Here is a 15,628-nt window from a genome sequence, read left to right on the forward strand (position 1 = left end):
TCAGTTTTCCCTACTTTTATATATTGCAATATCGGCCAAAAAGAGATGAGATTAAGACTTTTAGAGTATAACTAAACTTACAGATCACCGTTCGCATTTTTTTTCAGGAAGTACCGGAACCTACGTTTATTTCATTACAAAGCGGGCTCGGAATGAATAGAGCAAAACTTGAGTTATTCAAATTTCTTTGGATCTTTTTCAGTATAGGTGAAAGAGAATATCAGGTGAATAATATAAATAATCCATAGTTGAATTAAGAAAATTTATGATAATATGCGTATACAAAGATTTTTATTATACTTCGAAGTCTTAAAACTACAGCATACATATGTAAAAAAAATATGCAGAATTTACTTACGATATGTTCTTGTGTACTGTATTCATTTCAGTTTTCCCTACTTTTATATATTGCAATATCGGCCAAAAAGATATGAGATTAAGACTTTTAGAGTATAACTAAACTTACAGATCACCGTTCGCATTTTTTTCAGGAAGTACCGGAACCTACGTTGATTTCACTACAAAGCGGGCTCGGAATGAATAGAGCAAAACTTGAGTTATTCAAATTTCTTTGGATCTTTTTCAGTATTGCGAGGAAGTGGTACTGAATCTATTGTCGGTATTTTCTTTAGTTTTCACGTTTATTTTGCGTTTTGAAAAAGTTTTAAATACTAGTTTTGCTATTTCAGAGAGATGCTTAACATGCATAGAGCTCCAAACCTTGATGAGAACAATAGGGAGTCATTTCAGAAGGAAGACTAGGAATGGCAATGCTTGCCAGCAGTTGGGTATTTTAAGAACTTCATTAACGTGATATCTGAACCGGTGGAAGCTACCAAGCAGATACTTGAAGAAATATCAAGTATTCATTCATGCTGTACCGTCTTTGTGATCAATTATAATGTCCTTTGCATATCTAGAATTATCTCGCAGCACCTGAAATCACTAAGGAAACATTGAACCCTAGAGGTCCTTCACCATTGGTACGGACCATCCATCGCTGCCTGCAGTCAGCAGGACTAGTGGGATGACGTCCAACCAGGAAATTCAAATTTCTGTAGCAAATCGTTTGGCTTGAGTCGCATGGGTTAAATGTAAAGCACATTTTGGGTAGACGGTTTAATGGTGGTCTAATGTTATTTGAACAGACGAAAGCAACATCATCAAAAGGGTTCGGTAACCAGCTTCTAATTGTTACGATCCTAAATATCATATATCGACCATGAAGCGTGGCGAAAGAAAAATCATGGTCTGAGGGGCATTTTCTGTTAAGGGTATTGAATCACTTCATTGAATTGAGAGGACGATGCACTATCAGGATTACATTAACACCTTGTAAAATGTCACACTACCTTGAAAGAGACATTCTCATAGTTATGGTTATTTTTACCAACAGAATAATGACCCGAAGCTGATGTGCAAGTGTGGTTGCAGCGTCAGCATATTCAACTCCTCAACTGGCTCAGACAAGATTTGGTCTGAATATTATCATCTGGAACGAGCTCAAGAAATACTTAGCAGGAAAAAAAATGCCAGATATGCAGCTGACAGATTCCAACAGATCCAGGAAAAGTGAAAGAACATTCTTCAGTCAATTATTGATACTATTGTTCCATAATTTCATATGTTTTCTGTAAACTTCGGGGCTTGTTTCGACCGTTGTATAATTTCCGATAACATCATCTTTTTTGCGTACAAGAGAACTATGATGTAAGAATTTTAGCATTAAATAAGCAACAAATAATCCCGAAAAGAGCATTTCACACTTTGGTAATTGTCCAGCCACTCTACAAAATGTCCAATTTAAAAAAGAAGACATTATCATATCTTTCTGGCTCGTAGTACTATATATGTACCAGTATATCTTGAATAAAGATACAATTACGAGCCTTTTTTGTCACTAAAACAGCAATCAGCATAAAGCAAATATGATACAAAATAAATTATCTCTAACTTCAAGGGTCTAATGAAACGCACTGCTTTTGAGCTGAAAGGTCCTACTCGTATAACTACGGTACTGCACTTCTTTTTTCTTCACCTTTTCAGAATAAGAATATTAGAAAACCTGCATTCACCATTGATTTTAACGAAACTTTATGCCAAATACCAATCTATCTTAGCAATATTAAGTTGATCTAAAAGTATAATACATTTAATCCTAATATCTATTACATTTGATAGTAGGTAGACGTATACACTAAGATTATTAGCCCTCTCCGCTAGTTTGGTGACTAGTGTAAACGTCTTTGATGCACATGATTCCAGTTCGATTCCCAGTGGGCAAACATTGAACAGATTAGGGTATCTCGGATTCCACTTTAAACAAGAGGTGCATGTCTTATACAGATCTTGGTCATAAAAGGGGGCGCAAACCTTCAACAAACAAAGAAAAGTAAGGCCTGTCAATGTATTCTGTATTATCAACACTAAACAGTGGTCTTTCTTGTCCCGTATTTTTTTAAAAAAAAAGAATGAAATAAACAGATGTAAATGAGTTAAAACAAGTAATATTCCGTTCATCTTAAGTAATATGAACGAATTATGATATAAGTCGCTTGAAGACCAATGCTATCAATAAACTCAATAGGTACTCACCTTGCTCTTCTAAACTATTATAGGTTACTTTTTTTTAAAAAAAAACCTTCATTATTCATTCAAAGAAAGGCATAAGATACTTTTTTTAATTATCAGAACGAAGTGAACAAATTAAAACTCGGATATGAGCAATTTAGTCAGTGTTGGAATAATTTTGACACCTTCACCGTCATCATCAACCATTGAAGAAGCAGAAAGGTTTATGATGTAGTGTGGAAATATTCCATTTCCTAGTGTAAACATTTAATTGCCTTTATATCATATACGAGGATTATTTTTAAGTAAGGTCCATTTGTAAATACCGTTTTAAATTTAGTGTGCCCTTGAGAATGAGTGCTCCCAGCATGCCTTGAGTACAGTCGGACGCCATTTGTATTCAGGGTGTTAGCCTGTACGCCTCGTAATGTTAGATTATCATGTTTTTTTTTTAAGAATCAAGCGGTATAAAAACTGTGACTGACAGTCATCCGGTTCTTAACAACAAGAAACATGACAAATTCGAATATTCATTGCCATATGTGTGACGTACACGTTAACGATCCAACGAATGACTCCAAAGTGCTAAAAATAGGCCAGACTGATCATGGAAGATCAGGAACTGTTGATAGAAAATTTGATTGAATCCAATAGTTTAGGTGATTTCGATCATCCGCAATACTGTTCCGAACTTGCGCCTAGCAGCTAACACTTCCTCCGTCACCTGAAGACCTTCCTGAATGGCAAGCGTTTAGACACTAATGAAGAAGGAAAACGAGAGTGATTAACTGGCTGTTATCACAGCCGGCAGTGTTCTATGAAGAAGCTATCCCTACTGAGAGGGAGATAAAACTTATTTTTAATCTAGAAAATCCGAAAAAGCGACATTTAGCAGGATTCTGTATCAAGATTTTCTGTACCAGGCTACGTACAGGTTTGTTACTTAGCCAGGACCAACCTGTACAGCTGCAAATAGATGGACATCATATGTGTCCTCCATCAACATACACAGGAAACAGAAAACTAAGGTTATGTTCCTTAATAAACATAAGCGCACCCTACACAGTCCAGAAAATCTGCACAACACGGATTTCCTAGTATTGAAGTTCTCTGCCGTGGCAAGAGCGGTGCCAGGAATGCTGCCTCCAGCCGAAATCTAGGGAATTTCTTTCTAAATGCGCTCGATTTTTCGCTCCGTGCAAAAACTCGTACTTACTCGTGAATGTTAAAACTGACAAGGAAATTATATAGAAAAATAGAGAATTATATATGAATTAGATGTTTAACATGATTTATTGAATAATCAGTACTAGTTTAGAAGATATTTCGAGTTTATAAATATAAGCTTAGCCTTATTATATTTTACTTATGGCACAAACCTGGAAGACGCTTTGAAAGGTTGAGCAGTAGGTGGACCAGGAGGCAGTGTCACAGGCGCAGAATAAACAACCCTTTCTTCTGGAAGGGCACAAGTAACTAACCGCTGCTGGTCAATCGCTTGCTGTAGGTGTCGGTCGAATTGGATATCCACATTCATTATGTAAGTCAGCTTTCCTTCCTGAACAGATCAATTAGAGAAGGGAACTCGTTTATACTTTATTTTATATATATAAGATTATAGATACAGAAAACTACATAGATGAAACTATGCATTATGCCTAATTTAATTAAGTAGTTAATTAATGCTAGTACCAAATAAACTATAATATACTAATTCTTTGAAGTACTTCTCTTCGAAGAAAATCATAAAGTCGCAAACTTACAAAAATCAACTGATTCTATGCACAGAACTGTTTTCTAATACTTTTTAGATTATGTTAATTGTTACTTATTTTCACTAATTATAAATTAATATAAGCTAATATGATAATATAGACAAAAATATCAATTGTACTCTTGTAATCAGAATGTAATCGCAAATTAGTAAACTTTTATCAAAGCAAATATCAGATCCAAAAATAGAGTTACTACTTGTTAGAGATCAAACTTTTCTTCTAATGGGACGGGAAATGTATTAATATACCGTGTTGTTTCATTCTGTTACATAGTAACCTGCATGTATTTATTTAGAACAATAAGATGTGTAAGAATATTTTAGACGATGTTTGAACAACAGTAATGTTTCTACCAACTCAGCTAGGTATTACTGAAAGAAGCAGGCAAAAGCAAGCAATACACAAGGTATCAATTTTCTTATACATAAATACATTTATTATAATCAAAGCTAAAGCTCACATGCATTCGTGAAAGTACTTTCATAATAACTTTCATCAAGAGGTTTGGTGAATTAGAGTACAGTAAAACCTTTTAATAATAGTCCCCGATATGACAGGATTATTTGTTCGCATATGACAGGACTTCGTTACAAAGAGGTTATCCACATTTAGATTATTCGCAGCTCATGTGGTAATTGTACGTAGTATTCGGAAAATGCATTAGTTATAAATTTAATTGAGGCTAATATACGCAGTATTCGAATTACTGGGAGAATGAGACGGAAATCTGTAAATAATAATAATAATAATAATAATAATAATAATAATAATAATAATAATAATAATAATAATAATAATAATAATAATAATAATAATAGGAGCATTGATAATGGATATGTTTATATGAGCTTGTACTGCAAAATATAATTCGCACATAATAATTTTCTTTGCAAGTACAAGCCATACATCTATTAATTTTCTTAATGCACTTAGGCCTACTAACTATATTAGAGTAAACGTGACCCAATAAGAACGTGCAACATTATTATTAAATATTGAAAATGTAGACAGATTTAACCAATCATGACGGTTAATGAATTTCCTGGGAGGAAAGTCTGCAATAGTTGTTTACCTGTGATCCTGAGGGCACTAGTTTCTGATCGAAAGTTGCTTATAACAGCTTAATCAGTTGAAGGGATCTATTCAAGATTTAAGTTCAAATTGCAGAAAGTATTTTCTGTGTCAAATGAAAATGAGTTGAGAATAAATTCTGCCAGTTATAAATAGGCTCCTAAAACATTGAAACTAAAAGATGACTGTCCGTATCCATATCAGGGTATCCAAGGGTCATCTCCTATAATAATAATAATAATAATAATAATAATAATATGTAATTGCCAGGACAAAGAAGTCTGTCCGTAATATGGAGGTGTCCGCTATTCAGAAATGTCCCGTAAAAAAATTACTAATCTATGGTTTTACTGTAATATTAAAACGCAGATTATTATACATAGTTTCTACATACAAACTTCATAATCCATCCTCTTCACTACTCCTAATATAGCCCTACTTTTAAATAAATAATATATTCGTGGACAGAAGTTTCCTACCTAAAACTCAGGAAAACACATATTCTGTATAGCTTATTAGCATCACTTCAAAAAAATCTTATTAGCTATGATCACAATACGCTTTAGCGCGTTTAATTGTGTTACCTTAGTATTGCATCATACAATGATACGTATTACTGAAGCCATAACTTAAATTATTGTTAATTGTTACTGAAATACACATTCATTGGTTGTCGACAAAAATTTTTGAAGCAACACTGTAACTGCATTATAGTAGTGAGTTATTAATAAAAGATAGTTTCTCTTTTAGAATCGAGAATAATTAAGTTGGATAAGGAAAAAAAGTAGTTGTAATAAATATTAAACTGGTAAATATATTTTTAATATTTTTGAAGCAGCAAATCAAAGAAAGAAAACTACATCTGTAACTATAATTGGGTCCTCCACTATAAAGCAAATGTTGACAATATGTAAGTGACATTTAAAATTATCGAATCCTTAAATTAAAGACTAAGTATAAGTGAAATTAATAGTACCAAATCGAAAGATTCTTTTTATTTATTTAACGTTCCATGGATATGCCCTATAAGCTAAAGGAAGCAGGAGATTAATGAGAAGGAATTGTAGACTGATAATGTGGGACAAAACGTGAGAATCCCTAGAAAATCCAAAGACATAACGTTGCCCATCATAAATTCACACAGACTGAGTTCGAACCAGTTCTCGCACCACAGACCATTGTGCTCCCATTCTTTAATTATAGTTAATATCATCATAAACAAACCTAGAAATTTGGTAATGTCGGTGCAGGTCGAGAACGGATTAGACTGAGTGCAACAACAATACTAACATGTACGAAATAAATATGTTTATACATATTTAAAGAAAATGTGTACATGGATACACGTACTCATAAACTATCGATGTATTCATAGAAATATCTCGGAAAATTTTAATAAGTGTGTAAGAGTACATGTCTCATAATGTAAACTATTTAGAAAAATGAATATTGGAGTTAATATGGATTTAACTGCACCACTGTGCGATCACCTATGATCGTCATATCACAAGCTAATACTTGACTTTTACAATGGTTTCGTTTATACATGCACAACGTGCTTATTTATTACTTTCATTTACTTATTTAAAACAACAGTTAATTCACAAACCTAACCCCAATTCGGAAATAAGTGAATTAGAACAAAATCCGGTATACTAGGTATTCCTGCATTTTCTGTTTGAAGTACCTCCAAAATATTGCTGTCTCTTAATACATTCTGGGGTATTCTATAATCTAATAAAATATTAACAACTAAAAATTTGATTAGCTGCCATAGTTATTTGTTCGTCTTTGGTAGAACCAACATATTAACGACATAACCCGTGCAGATCATTTCAATTAATTATTTTTATTATATTATTATTTTAAATATTATGAGAGTTCCAGATACAGTTGATATTTTATACTGGAAAAATTAATGAAAAATGGTAAAGAATTCGGTCAGGGTCTACAGCTACATGTGTCATGCATGTCAACGTGTATCATCACAGCATTCGTCTAGTGCAACTGAGGACACCATTCGGTGTCAGGATAGCAGGTCTTAAGGATTCGCAGTTTGTGATCTCCATTACAAGTTCACTATAATAATAATAATAATAATAATAATAATAATAATAATAATAATAATAATAATAATAATAATAATAATAATAATAATAATAATTATTATTATTATTATTATTATTATTATTATTATTATTATTATTATTATTATTATTATTATTATTATTATTATTATTATTATACCAGCAGCTCGCAATCAAATTTACATGACAGTTTAATTTACTTCAAAAGAAACTGTGAAAACAAGTAGCATCAAAGTGCATAAAATTGCAGTTATATAGCCATGTTATCTCCGATAAGTGTTGTATTGTACACTTTGTTGCCATGAAGGCTAATTGTTTAACTGTTCAGGAATCACGTATAATTGCTTCTTCCTGGCCTATATATACTGTATATTCTGACTTCCCTCTTCATCTTTCATTGCAGTTTCCGAGTCGGTGGGTTATCTTTGAATTGCAAATGAGAATGCAAATGATCATTTAACACGTTACGGTACATTGTCTATGAGTGATTTATGGATATGAAAGACAAAATTACCAAGGACAAGGCCGTCACTCTTTTGGAAACAGAACTTGAAATTAAAAATACAAAAAAATTCATTACACAACACAAATACATATCAGTTTCAATAAAAAAAGAAAAAAAAGAAAAAGAAGACATGTACTGTCAGTGTTTGCTAGACAGTGGATTAGAATTTTATAAATCACAACAAATGAGAAGCTTGTTTCCAAAAGGTACTATATCCATTTTTTCAGAATTTCAAATTTTATTGCGAACAGAAAAATTAGTGGTACTTCTGGATAAATATGACGATAATTTGTGCCAGAACGCTCTAAAAACGACCTTTAGAAATACCTTTGTTCCAATATGTACTATATCCACCAATTATTTGTTTCAAAATATACTATATCCTTTCTTAATTCTATAATGTACTGTATTCAGTATTGTCTCAATATGCATGTCTTCCTTTTCATGGCAAAATATACTATATCCAACTAATGCAGCCAACCAATTCTTTTACGCTCCTTTTTAAGTATTCCGAGTGAAAAATATGCTATTTTTCATTTGTATATTATACTAAAAGAATTCATGCTATCATTTGACAACATCGCATTTCCCTACAACACTGTAGTAAACATTAATCTTAAGATCATTGTTGATGTCAATCTTTATTGCTAGCAGTGCTATTTTTTAACTAATTTTGCATATTAGTTGCTGTCAAACATTACACTTTTCGAGCTATTTCTGCAAAACGTTTGTTTGAAGCTAGTTTAATAAATATCATAATGTTATCGAGCGCAGAAGAAGAATATAATGATCAAGACGCATGGGACTATTGTGCTGAAACACCATCAGAACATTCACGGAAACGACACAAATAGATTGTGAACGTACATGCATTTATCTCATGCAATAATGTCAGAGTATATGGTTTTAGTGTACTATATAGTAAATAAGTATTTTAAAAATATAATCTTGTATTACTGTTTTCTATAATTTTAGTTTCAAAACATATTATATCAATTTTATTTAGTACCAAAATGTACTACCTCCGCATATAAACCCAAAAGGTACTATATCCATAATTTCTAAAATTTTAAATATTTTATTAAAAATTACTAAGTGTATGTATGCACCGAACTATGTATCAGTAAAATAAATTATAAAATATTCTACCTAAATAAAAATTGAATCACCATTCTACAGCAAAATTTAACGATCATATTATTGTTTTTTTTCTATTTCCTGAAAAAATCCCAAAGTTGATATAATACATTTTGGAAAGGAGCTCCTCAAATTATAAGAATAAACCAGTGCTACTTTATATAAACATGAACAGCTTTTTTAAAAAAGGTGTATTATACTTTTAAAATGGTAAAACAATACGTATTGTTATTCAATACTGTAAAATACTGTGGTTGCTCTTCAGGAGTTGTGAAAACTATTTTACAATATTATTAGCATTTGACATAAAAAGTAGTCCAAAGATAAGACATATACCAAACTACATATCTTATTAAACAGAATAAAATAATGTACGTGAGTGCAGAGATAAAAGTGGATCTGAAAAGCTAGGTGGACGCATTACATCACGCCGTCCCCTGTGACTACGACTGATCATTGTAATTTTCATTGTAATAGATATTTTTTGGAAGTGGAGAAACATGCAATTGATGCGCAAGGGATTGGCCACAGGGTAACATGATACAACAGAATTCCCAGATATACAAAGATATAAAGATGGTTCCCAAATAGGTGAAAAGTGAGCCATAACACCAGTGAACACGGAATAATGAGTCGGAAGGAGGTCAGAAGTGTTAGGAACAGCCAGGTTGCGTTTCCTTACGTTGGGATATATTTTTCCACATTTTGGCCAAGCCTAATTCTAAAACTATAAGCTTTTTCCTACATGCCCACATGATTTTTTTCTTTCTTCTTTTAATGTGAGGAATCATGTCTTAAAGTTTGTCAGTATAGTTCACAAACGCACTCAATATGGGTAGTTATATCAGAACTTGTGCACATGGTTCTTTTTAATCCTAATTCTGTATCTATCAGCTTTCATCTACTCTTGTGCACTACAGGGATAAGATCCGCCCATCCTATTCTGCGCTAGTGTGAGCAGTCCCGGGTTCGATTCCCGGGGAGGAGGACACTCGATCGTAAACGTGTAAAAGCTTTTTTAGACCAGCCATCCTGAGTGAGGTTTTCCTGGATTTTCCTTATTCACAGCAGGCAAATGCTGGGATCGTACCTAACATAGGTCTCAGGTCGTTTCCTTCCTTACCCAATCCTTTCTTCCTTCCCTTTCCTCGGATTGCCGAGGAACGTCATCTCTCATACATGACGGGCTAACATGGCCATAGATGCCGAATGTTCAGAAATCTAATTCCTAAATCCTAAATCCTATTCTGCTCTACTGCCTAAGCACCAGCCTAGCTATATTAGATAGATCAGACTAAAATCTTCCAGCAGAGTACTCAGACAATGTAAGAGAATTATTTATAATGCATTTTAAATATCCTAAAACAATACTTCACTATTACATGTGCCTGCTCATATATTCTTTCCTCTATTTTACCCTCTTTATTAACTGTCACACCTTTTATTTAAATTATGCTTTTGCATTCGTGCAAACTCAAAGAAAGTGCATAATTTTCCAGTGAATAGAAAAGTGACTGGCAACCTCGCAACGATGAAAGTAATTCATGCAATCTTCGTTACGTAAAATAACAAAACCACATAGTTTCCAGTGACTAATTTTCCATGTTTTTGCGGTGAGTGGTTTCCTTGCTTTACCTTCATGGGCGTGACCCTGACCCCACATCCGGAAGCTGGAACTACGAGCTTTACTTCTTTGGAGCCGCTTCCTTCTGCTCGACATTCCAGCGGGTAGCCTTTCGAGTACAAGAGACCATGGAATGGACGATGGAGGCTAATTTTTACTTCTAATGTGTCTTCTGTACACGTTGTCTCCACAGCTGAAAAGAAAGAAAGAAAAAAATTATGTTACCGACAATTACACGAACTCCAAGCATATTTATTAATAGACTTCACATTTGAAATCAAAAGGAAAATAATTCTTTGCATCTGATCTCGTTTGTGATCGCATCACATGAAAACTACCCCAACAGTAAACTACCCTTTCTGGATATTCTCATGGAACTGATTTATGCAACCTTATAGGAATAATAATGAAACATTTATTTATGAAATCCAGACTACACGGGAGAAACAGTATCTTTGCCAAAATGAGAAAAGTCAAAATTGGAGATCTATGTGTCATGTTCCACCTCTGGTTAACTTGGTATAAATCAATTCTGAACGTAAGTTGAATAATCGCGTTTTGGTGCTGTTAGTATAAGTGATTCATACTTACGCTTGGTAAAATAAAAACAATCGCCTCCTGAAAACCTGTTTTTTGACTTGTACCGTTTCTCCCGCGGAGTCTAGAAATGTGAACAGGATCGCCTGATTCGTTTTAGAGAAAGAAGTCTAAAAAGAAACTCACTAAGAGGAAACTCCCTTTCTGATTTTTTTTTTCATAAGAAATAATTTACACGCCATTTCATAGTTACTAATGAAATATGTATTTTGCCGATTTAAAGTATCAACGAATCCTGGAGACGAAATAATGTAGGACAAAATGTGTATTTTACAAGTTTAAAGTATCAACGAAACCTGGAGACGAAATAATGTAGGACAATATTTGTATTTTGCAAGTTTAAAGTATCAACGAATCCTGGAGACGAAATAATGTGGTAAGAAAATTGTATTTTGCAAGTTTAAAGTATCAACAAATCGTGGAGACGAAATAATGTACGATGAAATTTGTATTTTGTAAGTTTAAAGTAGCAACGAATACTGGAGACGAAATAGTGTAGGACGAAATTTGTATTTTGCAAGTTTAAAGTATCACCTGAATACGAAACTATTGCTTGATTATCGAATGGCAGTACTTAGCATGATAGTGTATGTTGATTTCTACAAGTATTCATTTATGGCCTATACAATTATTTAGAAATGTGAAGAACAAAGGTTGGGAAATACTAAGCTAGAATTCCAATCCAGCATCAGTCTCTTAGAATGAAAGGTTTGTTGGTAGGTGTGAAAATGTGCGAAGAAAATTGTCATAACACATAACGAAAAACATACACTTAAGCATGTTATGTTTCATTTTAAGATTTCTAAACTTTTGAAAATAAAAGTTTGACAAAAACTACATTTTCTTTTTAGAATCTTATAAATCTTTCTTCAAAAACAAACACATCTGTAGACTCGAGAAATATTCTTAAACAATTCGCACGAAATGGCATTTTTCTTTCAGCCTATTATTTGGTCATGTTTACCAGTTTCCTTGCTCACATATTTTAAAGATTATATATACATACGTGGTATTGGATAACATTATATGCGCTGATGGAGGTACATCATGAACTGACACATATATAGAAGGATGTAAGAGCTCTAAATCTGGAGTGATCCATGACATCAGATTTTCGTGTTTTGTTACTTCACATGTTGGCGCGTGGAGTGTGAGCGTGTGGTTTTTCTTCATGTTGTTACACAAGGTACAGTCATTGAGGAAAAGCGCTGACAAACTAAGGATATAAGTTCTCATAATAATGTTAAAAATATACAGAGCTTAACTCTGAAACCTTTAGCATTTCTTGCATTTAAAAAATTCAGTTTGAAAAATAGTATTTCAAATTATTTTTAGAAACTTTAATCTTTGTTCATATTATTATTATTCGCCATTCATTATATATATATATATATATATATATATATATATATATATATATATATATATATATATATATATATATATATATATATATATATATAGAAAACTACAACATTGCATGTCATACGTACTGCCACATCATTGTTATTAAGTTAAAACCAAGAATAAAACCAAAGATTATTTTAATTTAGTGAAGAAGAAAACAATATTCTTGCAATGACTTGTGGTATTACGGAATAGATTTAAACTGCTGTCCCTGTGACTTTTGCACATATTTGGTGCAGCCTTAGATTTCAACACTGACTGCTTGTATTGTATTAAGACTGCTCATTTTACACGTAGATTTAAATATTTAATAGATTGGTACAACAATTAAACTCTATATTGAGTTAGCAACAATGATCAGCTGGTATTATTATATGTAACTTCTACTGCCTTTCCCTAATGTTTTCGGCACAAAATTTGATACCTACCTTTGGCATACTGTATTAAGCTCAATATGACAAACTAAGTTCCTATTGTAGAATATAGAGTGTCCGGGAGCAAAAGTCCTTTTTGGGGTTTTGGGGTACTTTTTGTTGCAGTTGTGCAACACTGCTTGTGCTGCAGAAAGATTAAATGGCAGCGGTGTACTGTCCATGTTAGTAAAGGTGTACGGTGAAATTTGTTAATACAATGAGGTAAATTACATTTTGTCTTACTTTGAAGTAATAATTTGTTTTATGGAAAATAGTATTACAGTCCGTAGGAGAAGTCACGACATATTTTATTGCTGTTTGATATGAAAACACTTCTTGAGTAACAATATACACTATCTTCCCTTTCCCCGGTATCAGTTATTACGTCAGCATTTCATTGTAATTAAAACAAGTGCGAATGGGGCAAGAATCCGAACGCGGACTTTTGCTCCAGCTCTCATATTTGTAAATAATTTTATTCTTAAATTTAAATTCTAGTTTCTCACAGTAGGCCTATTGAAATTCGTTTGCTACGTAGGTTTTCTTTAGCTTAACTAAAACTATGTAGGCCTGTATGGAGTTAGATCTTTGAATTTAGGCAAGCCACGCTCAACACTGATTAGTACACCGATGGCACCAAGGGCACTACTCACATTTCAACGGTGTAAACAGAGCCTAGGATTAATAGTCAGTAGTGCTAACACATACCTGTTTGAATTGCTGAATCCATCTGTTGATGTGTGAAAAGTGCTCTTGGAGTCATTTGGTTCATCGGTGCTAAGAGAGATTTGTCCTTTGCTATTAGAAACACTATGAAAAGAGCTACGTACTGTTCGAGAAGAAAAAGAGAAGAAGGGTCCTAAGAAGTCAACCTCACGGAAGAAATTGTTTGCATCCGCTGAAAGTTCAACTTCAAAAGTAATGGAATATGTATATCCATTGTGTAAAGGCAAATATGTCGAGCCACCGGATGAGAACTGGATAATGTGTAATTCGTGCGAAGAATGGTGGCATCATGATTGCACAGTTTATGAAGGAGGCCAGTTCGTATGTGACAAATGCCTAGACCCAAGCCTGGTTTTGTAATTATTTTATTTTATTTATTTATTTAACAATCACCAGATACAGCTCAGATATCCAACAAGGAAATAACAATAACAATGGAAAGAATTTGGGAAGGTATCGGCCAGGGCCTGTTTTAGTAGGTACCATCCCGGCATTTGCCTGGTAGGACTGAGGGAAACCCTGGTAAACCTCAGACAGGATGGTCGGCAGCGGGATTCGAACCCACGACCTCCCGAATGCGAAGCCAACGCTCTACCACTTGAGCTATTTCGCTCGGTTAATTATTTCACTTCATAAGTTTATGTGCTTTTATAATAAGTGGGATAATTTCTTCTTTTACTCTAACTTTGTTGATGAAAAGTTTTATGCGTTGTGTGTCTATTGAGCTTTTCTTAAGTAAGGAAGACTTATTTTTTTTTCTTTTAGTATAACTTAACACGAACAAAAACTTCATGCTTCGTATGTTTTTGTGTGTTTTTTTTTAAATAAATAACTGGGATAGCCTAATTTCATCTTTTAGTGTAACTTTTCAATACGAGGGAAAAAATTCATGCTTTGTGTGTTCTTGTGGTATTCGTAAATAAGTGGGATAATTTCTTTTTTTCATAGTTTAACTTTATCAATACGAAGAATAACTTCATGCTTTGTATGTTTATTGAGTTTTTCTCAAGTGAGATGAACTTATCTTTTTGCTTAGTCTAACTTTTTTGTTAATACGAAGAATCAATTCATGATTCGTATGTTCTTTGTTTATCTTAAGATTCTAGTAGACAACAAAATAATTCAATAAAAATGCCTCTATGTCGATTTCCTACGTCGTGTATTTCAGCGGACTTTTGCCCCATTGCGATAGGACTTTTGACCCCTATACGGCGGCAAAAGACCGAATTTGTCCATCCTTTTTTTTAAATTGGTGTCTCTTATTAAGTAATAAATTAGTAGGCTTTCTAGCACCTTCAAAATATAGAGGAATGTTCACTTATACTTCTGTGCGAAATTCGTTATTTTGCAATCATATCTTTCGGCTCCAGCGCAACTCAAAATCCAAACTGCGGATTCTTGCCCCCGTTTACTCTACTGTTTTGTATTTACTTAAAATTATATTGTAAAATAATATTGGATTTATTTTAAATGAAGCATATGGTGCTACCCTATTTTAGGGAGGCATAAATCGTAAAATCTACGGAAGAAATACGCTACTTAATTTTACAGTAAGATTATATAAATAATCAAAATATATCGGGATCTTACTTCTCACATGTATAAGGTAGAAGTAGAAAGTGTGCTTTATAGCACGTAGTAATCAGTGTTTCTTCCAGATATGTATTTTTTGGAGGGGCACTGCCCCCCGGACGAGACCAAAATAATACGTCTAT

The 15,628-nt window shown here is 33.2% G+C and overlaps 1 protein-coding gene across 1 annotated transcript in view; it reads right to left on the reverse strand.

Moving 5' to 3' along the window:
- Positions 1-15,628, reverse strand: part of cyr (cypher) — a 172,202-nt gene that overhangs the window by 64,210 nt on the left and 92,364 nt on the right. Inside the window, exons 4-5 of the mRNA XM_081737531.1 lie at positions 10,782-10,963; positions 3,951-4,129 (exon numbers count right to left, since the gene is read on the reverse strand). Of these exons, the coding sequence (XP_081593657.1) occupies positions 3,951-4,129; positions 10,782-10,963 (361 nt within the window). The remainder of the gene's footprint in view (positions 1-3,950; positions 4,130-10,781; positions 10,964-15,628) is intronic.

Source organism: Thermobia domestica, chromosome 13 (assembly GCF_964235325.1).
Source record: "Thermobia domestica chromosome 13, izTheDome1.hap1.1, whole genome shotgun sequence".
In the NCBI taxonomy this organism is placed as follows: domain Eukaryota; kingdom Metazoa; phylum Arthropoda; class Insecta; order Zygentoma; family Lepismatidae; genus Thermobia; species Thermobia domestica.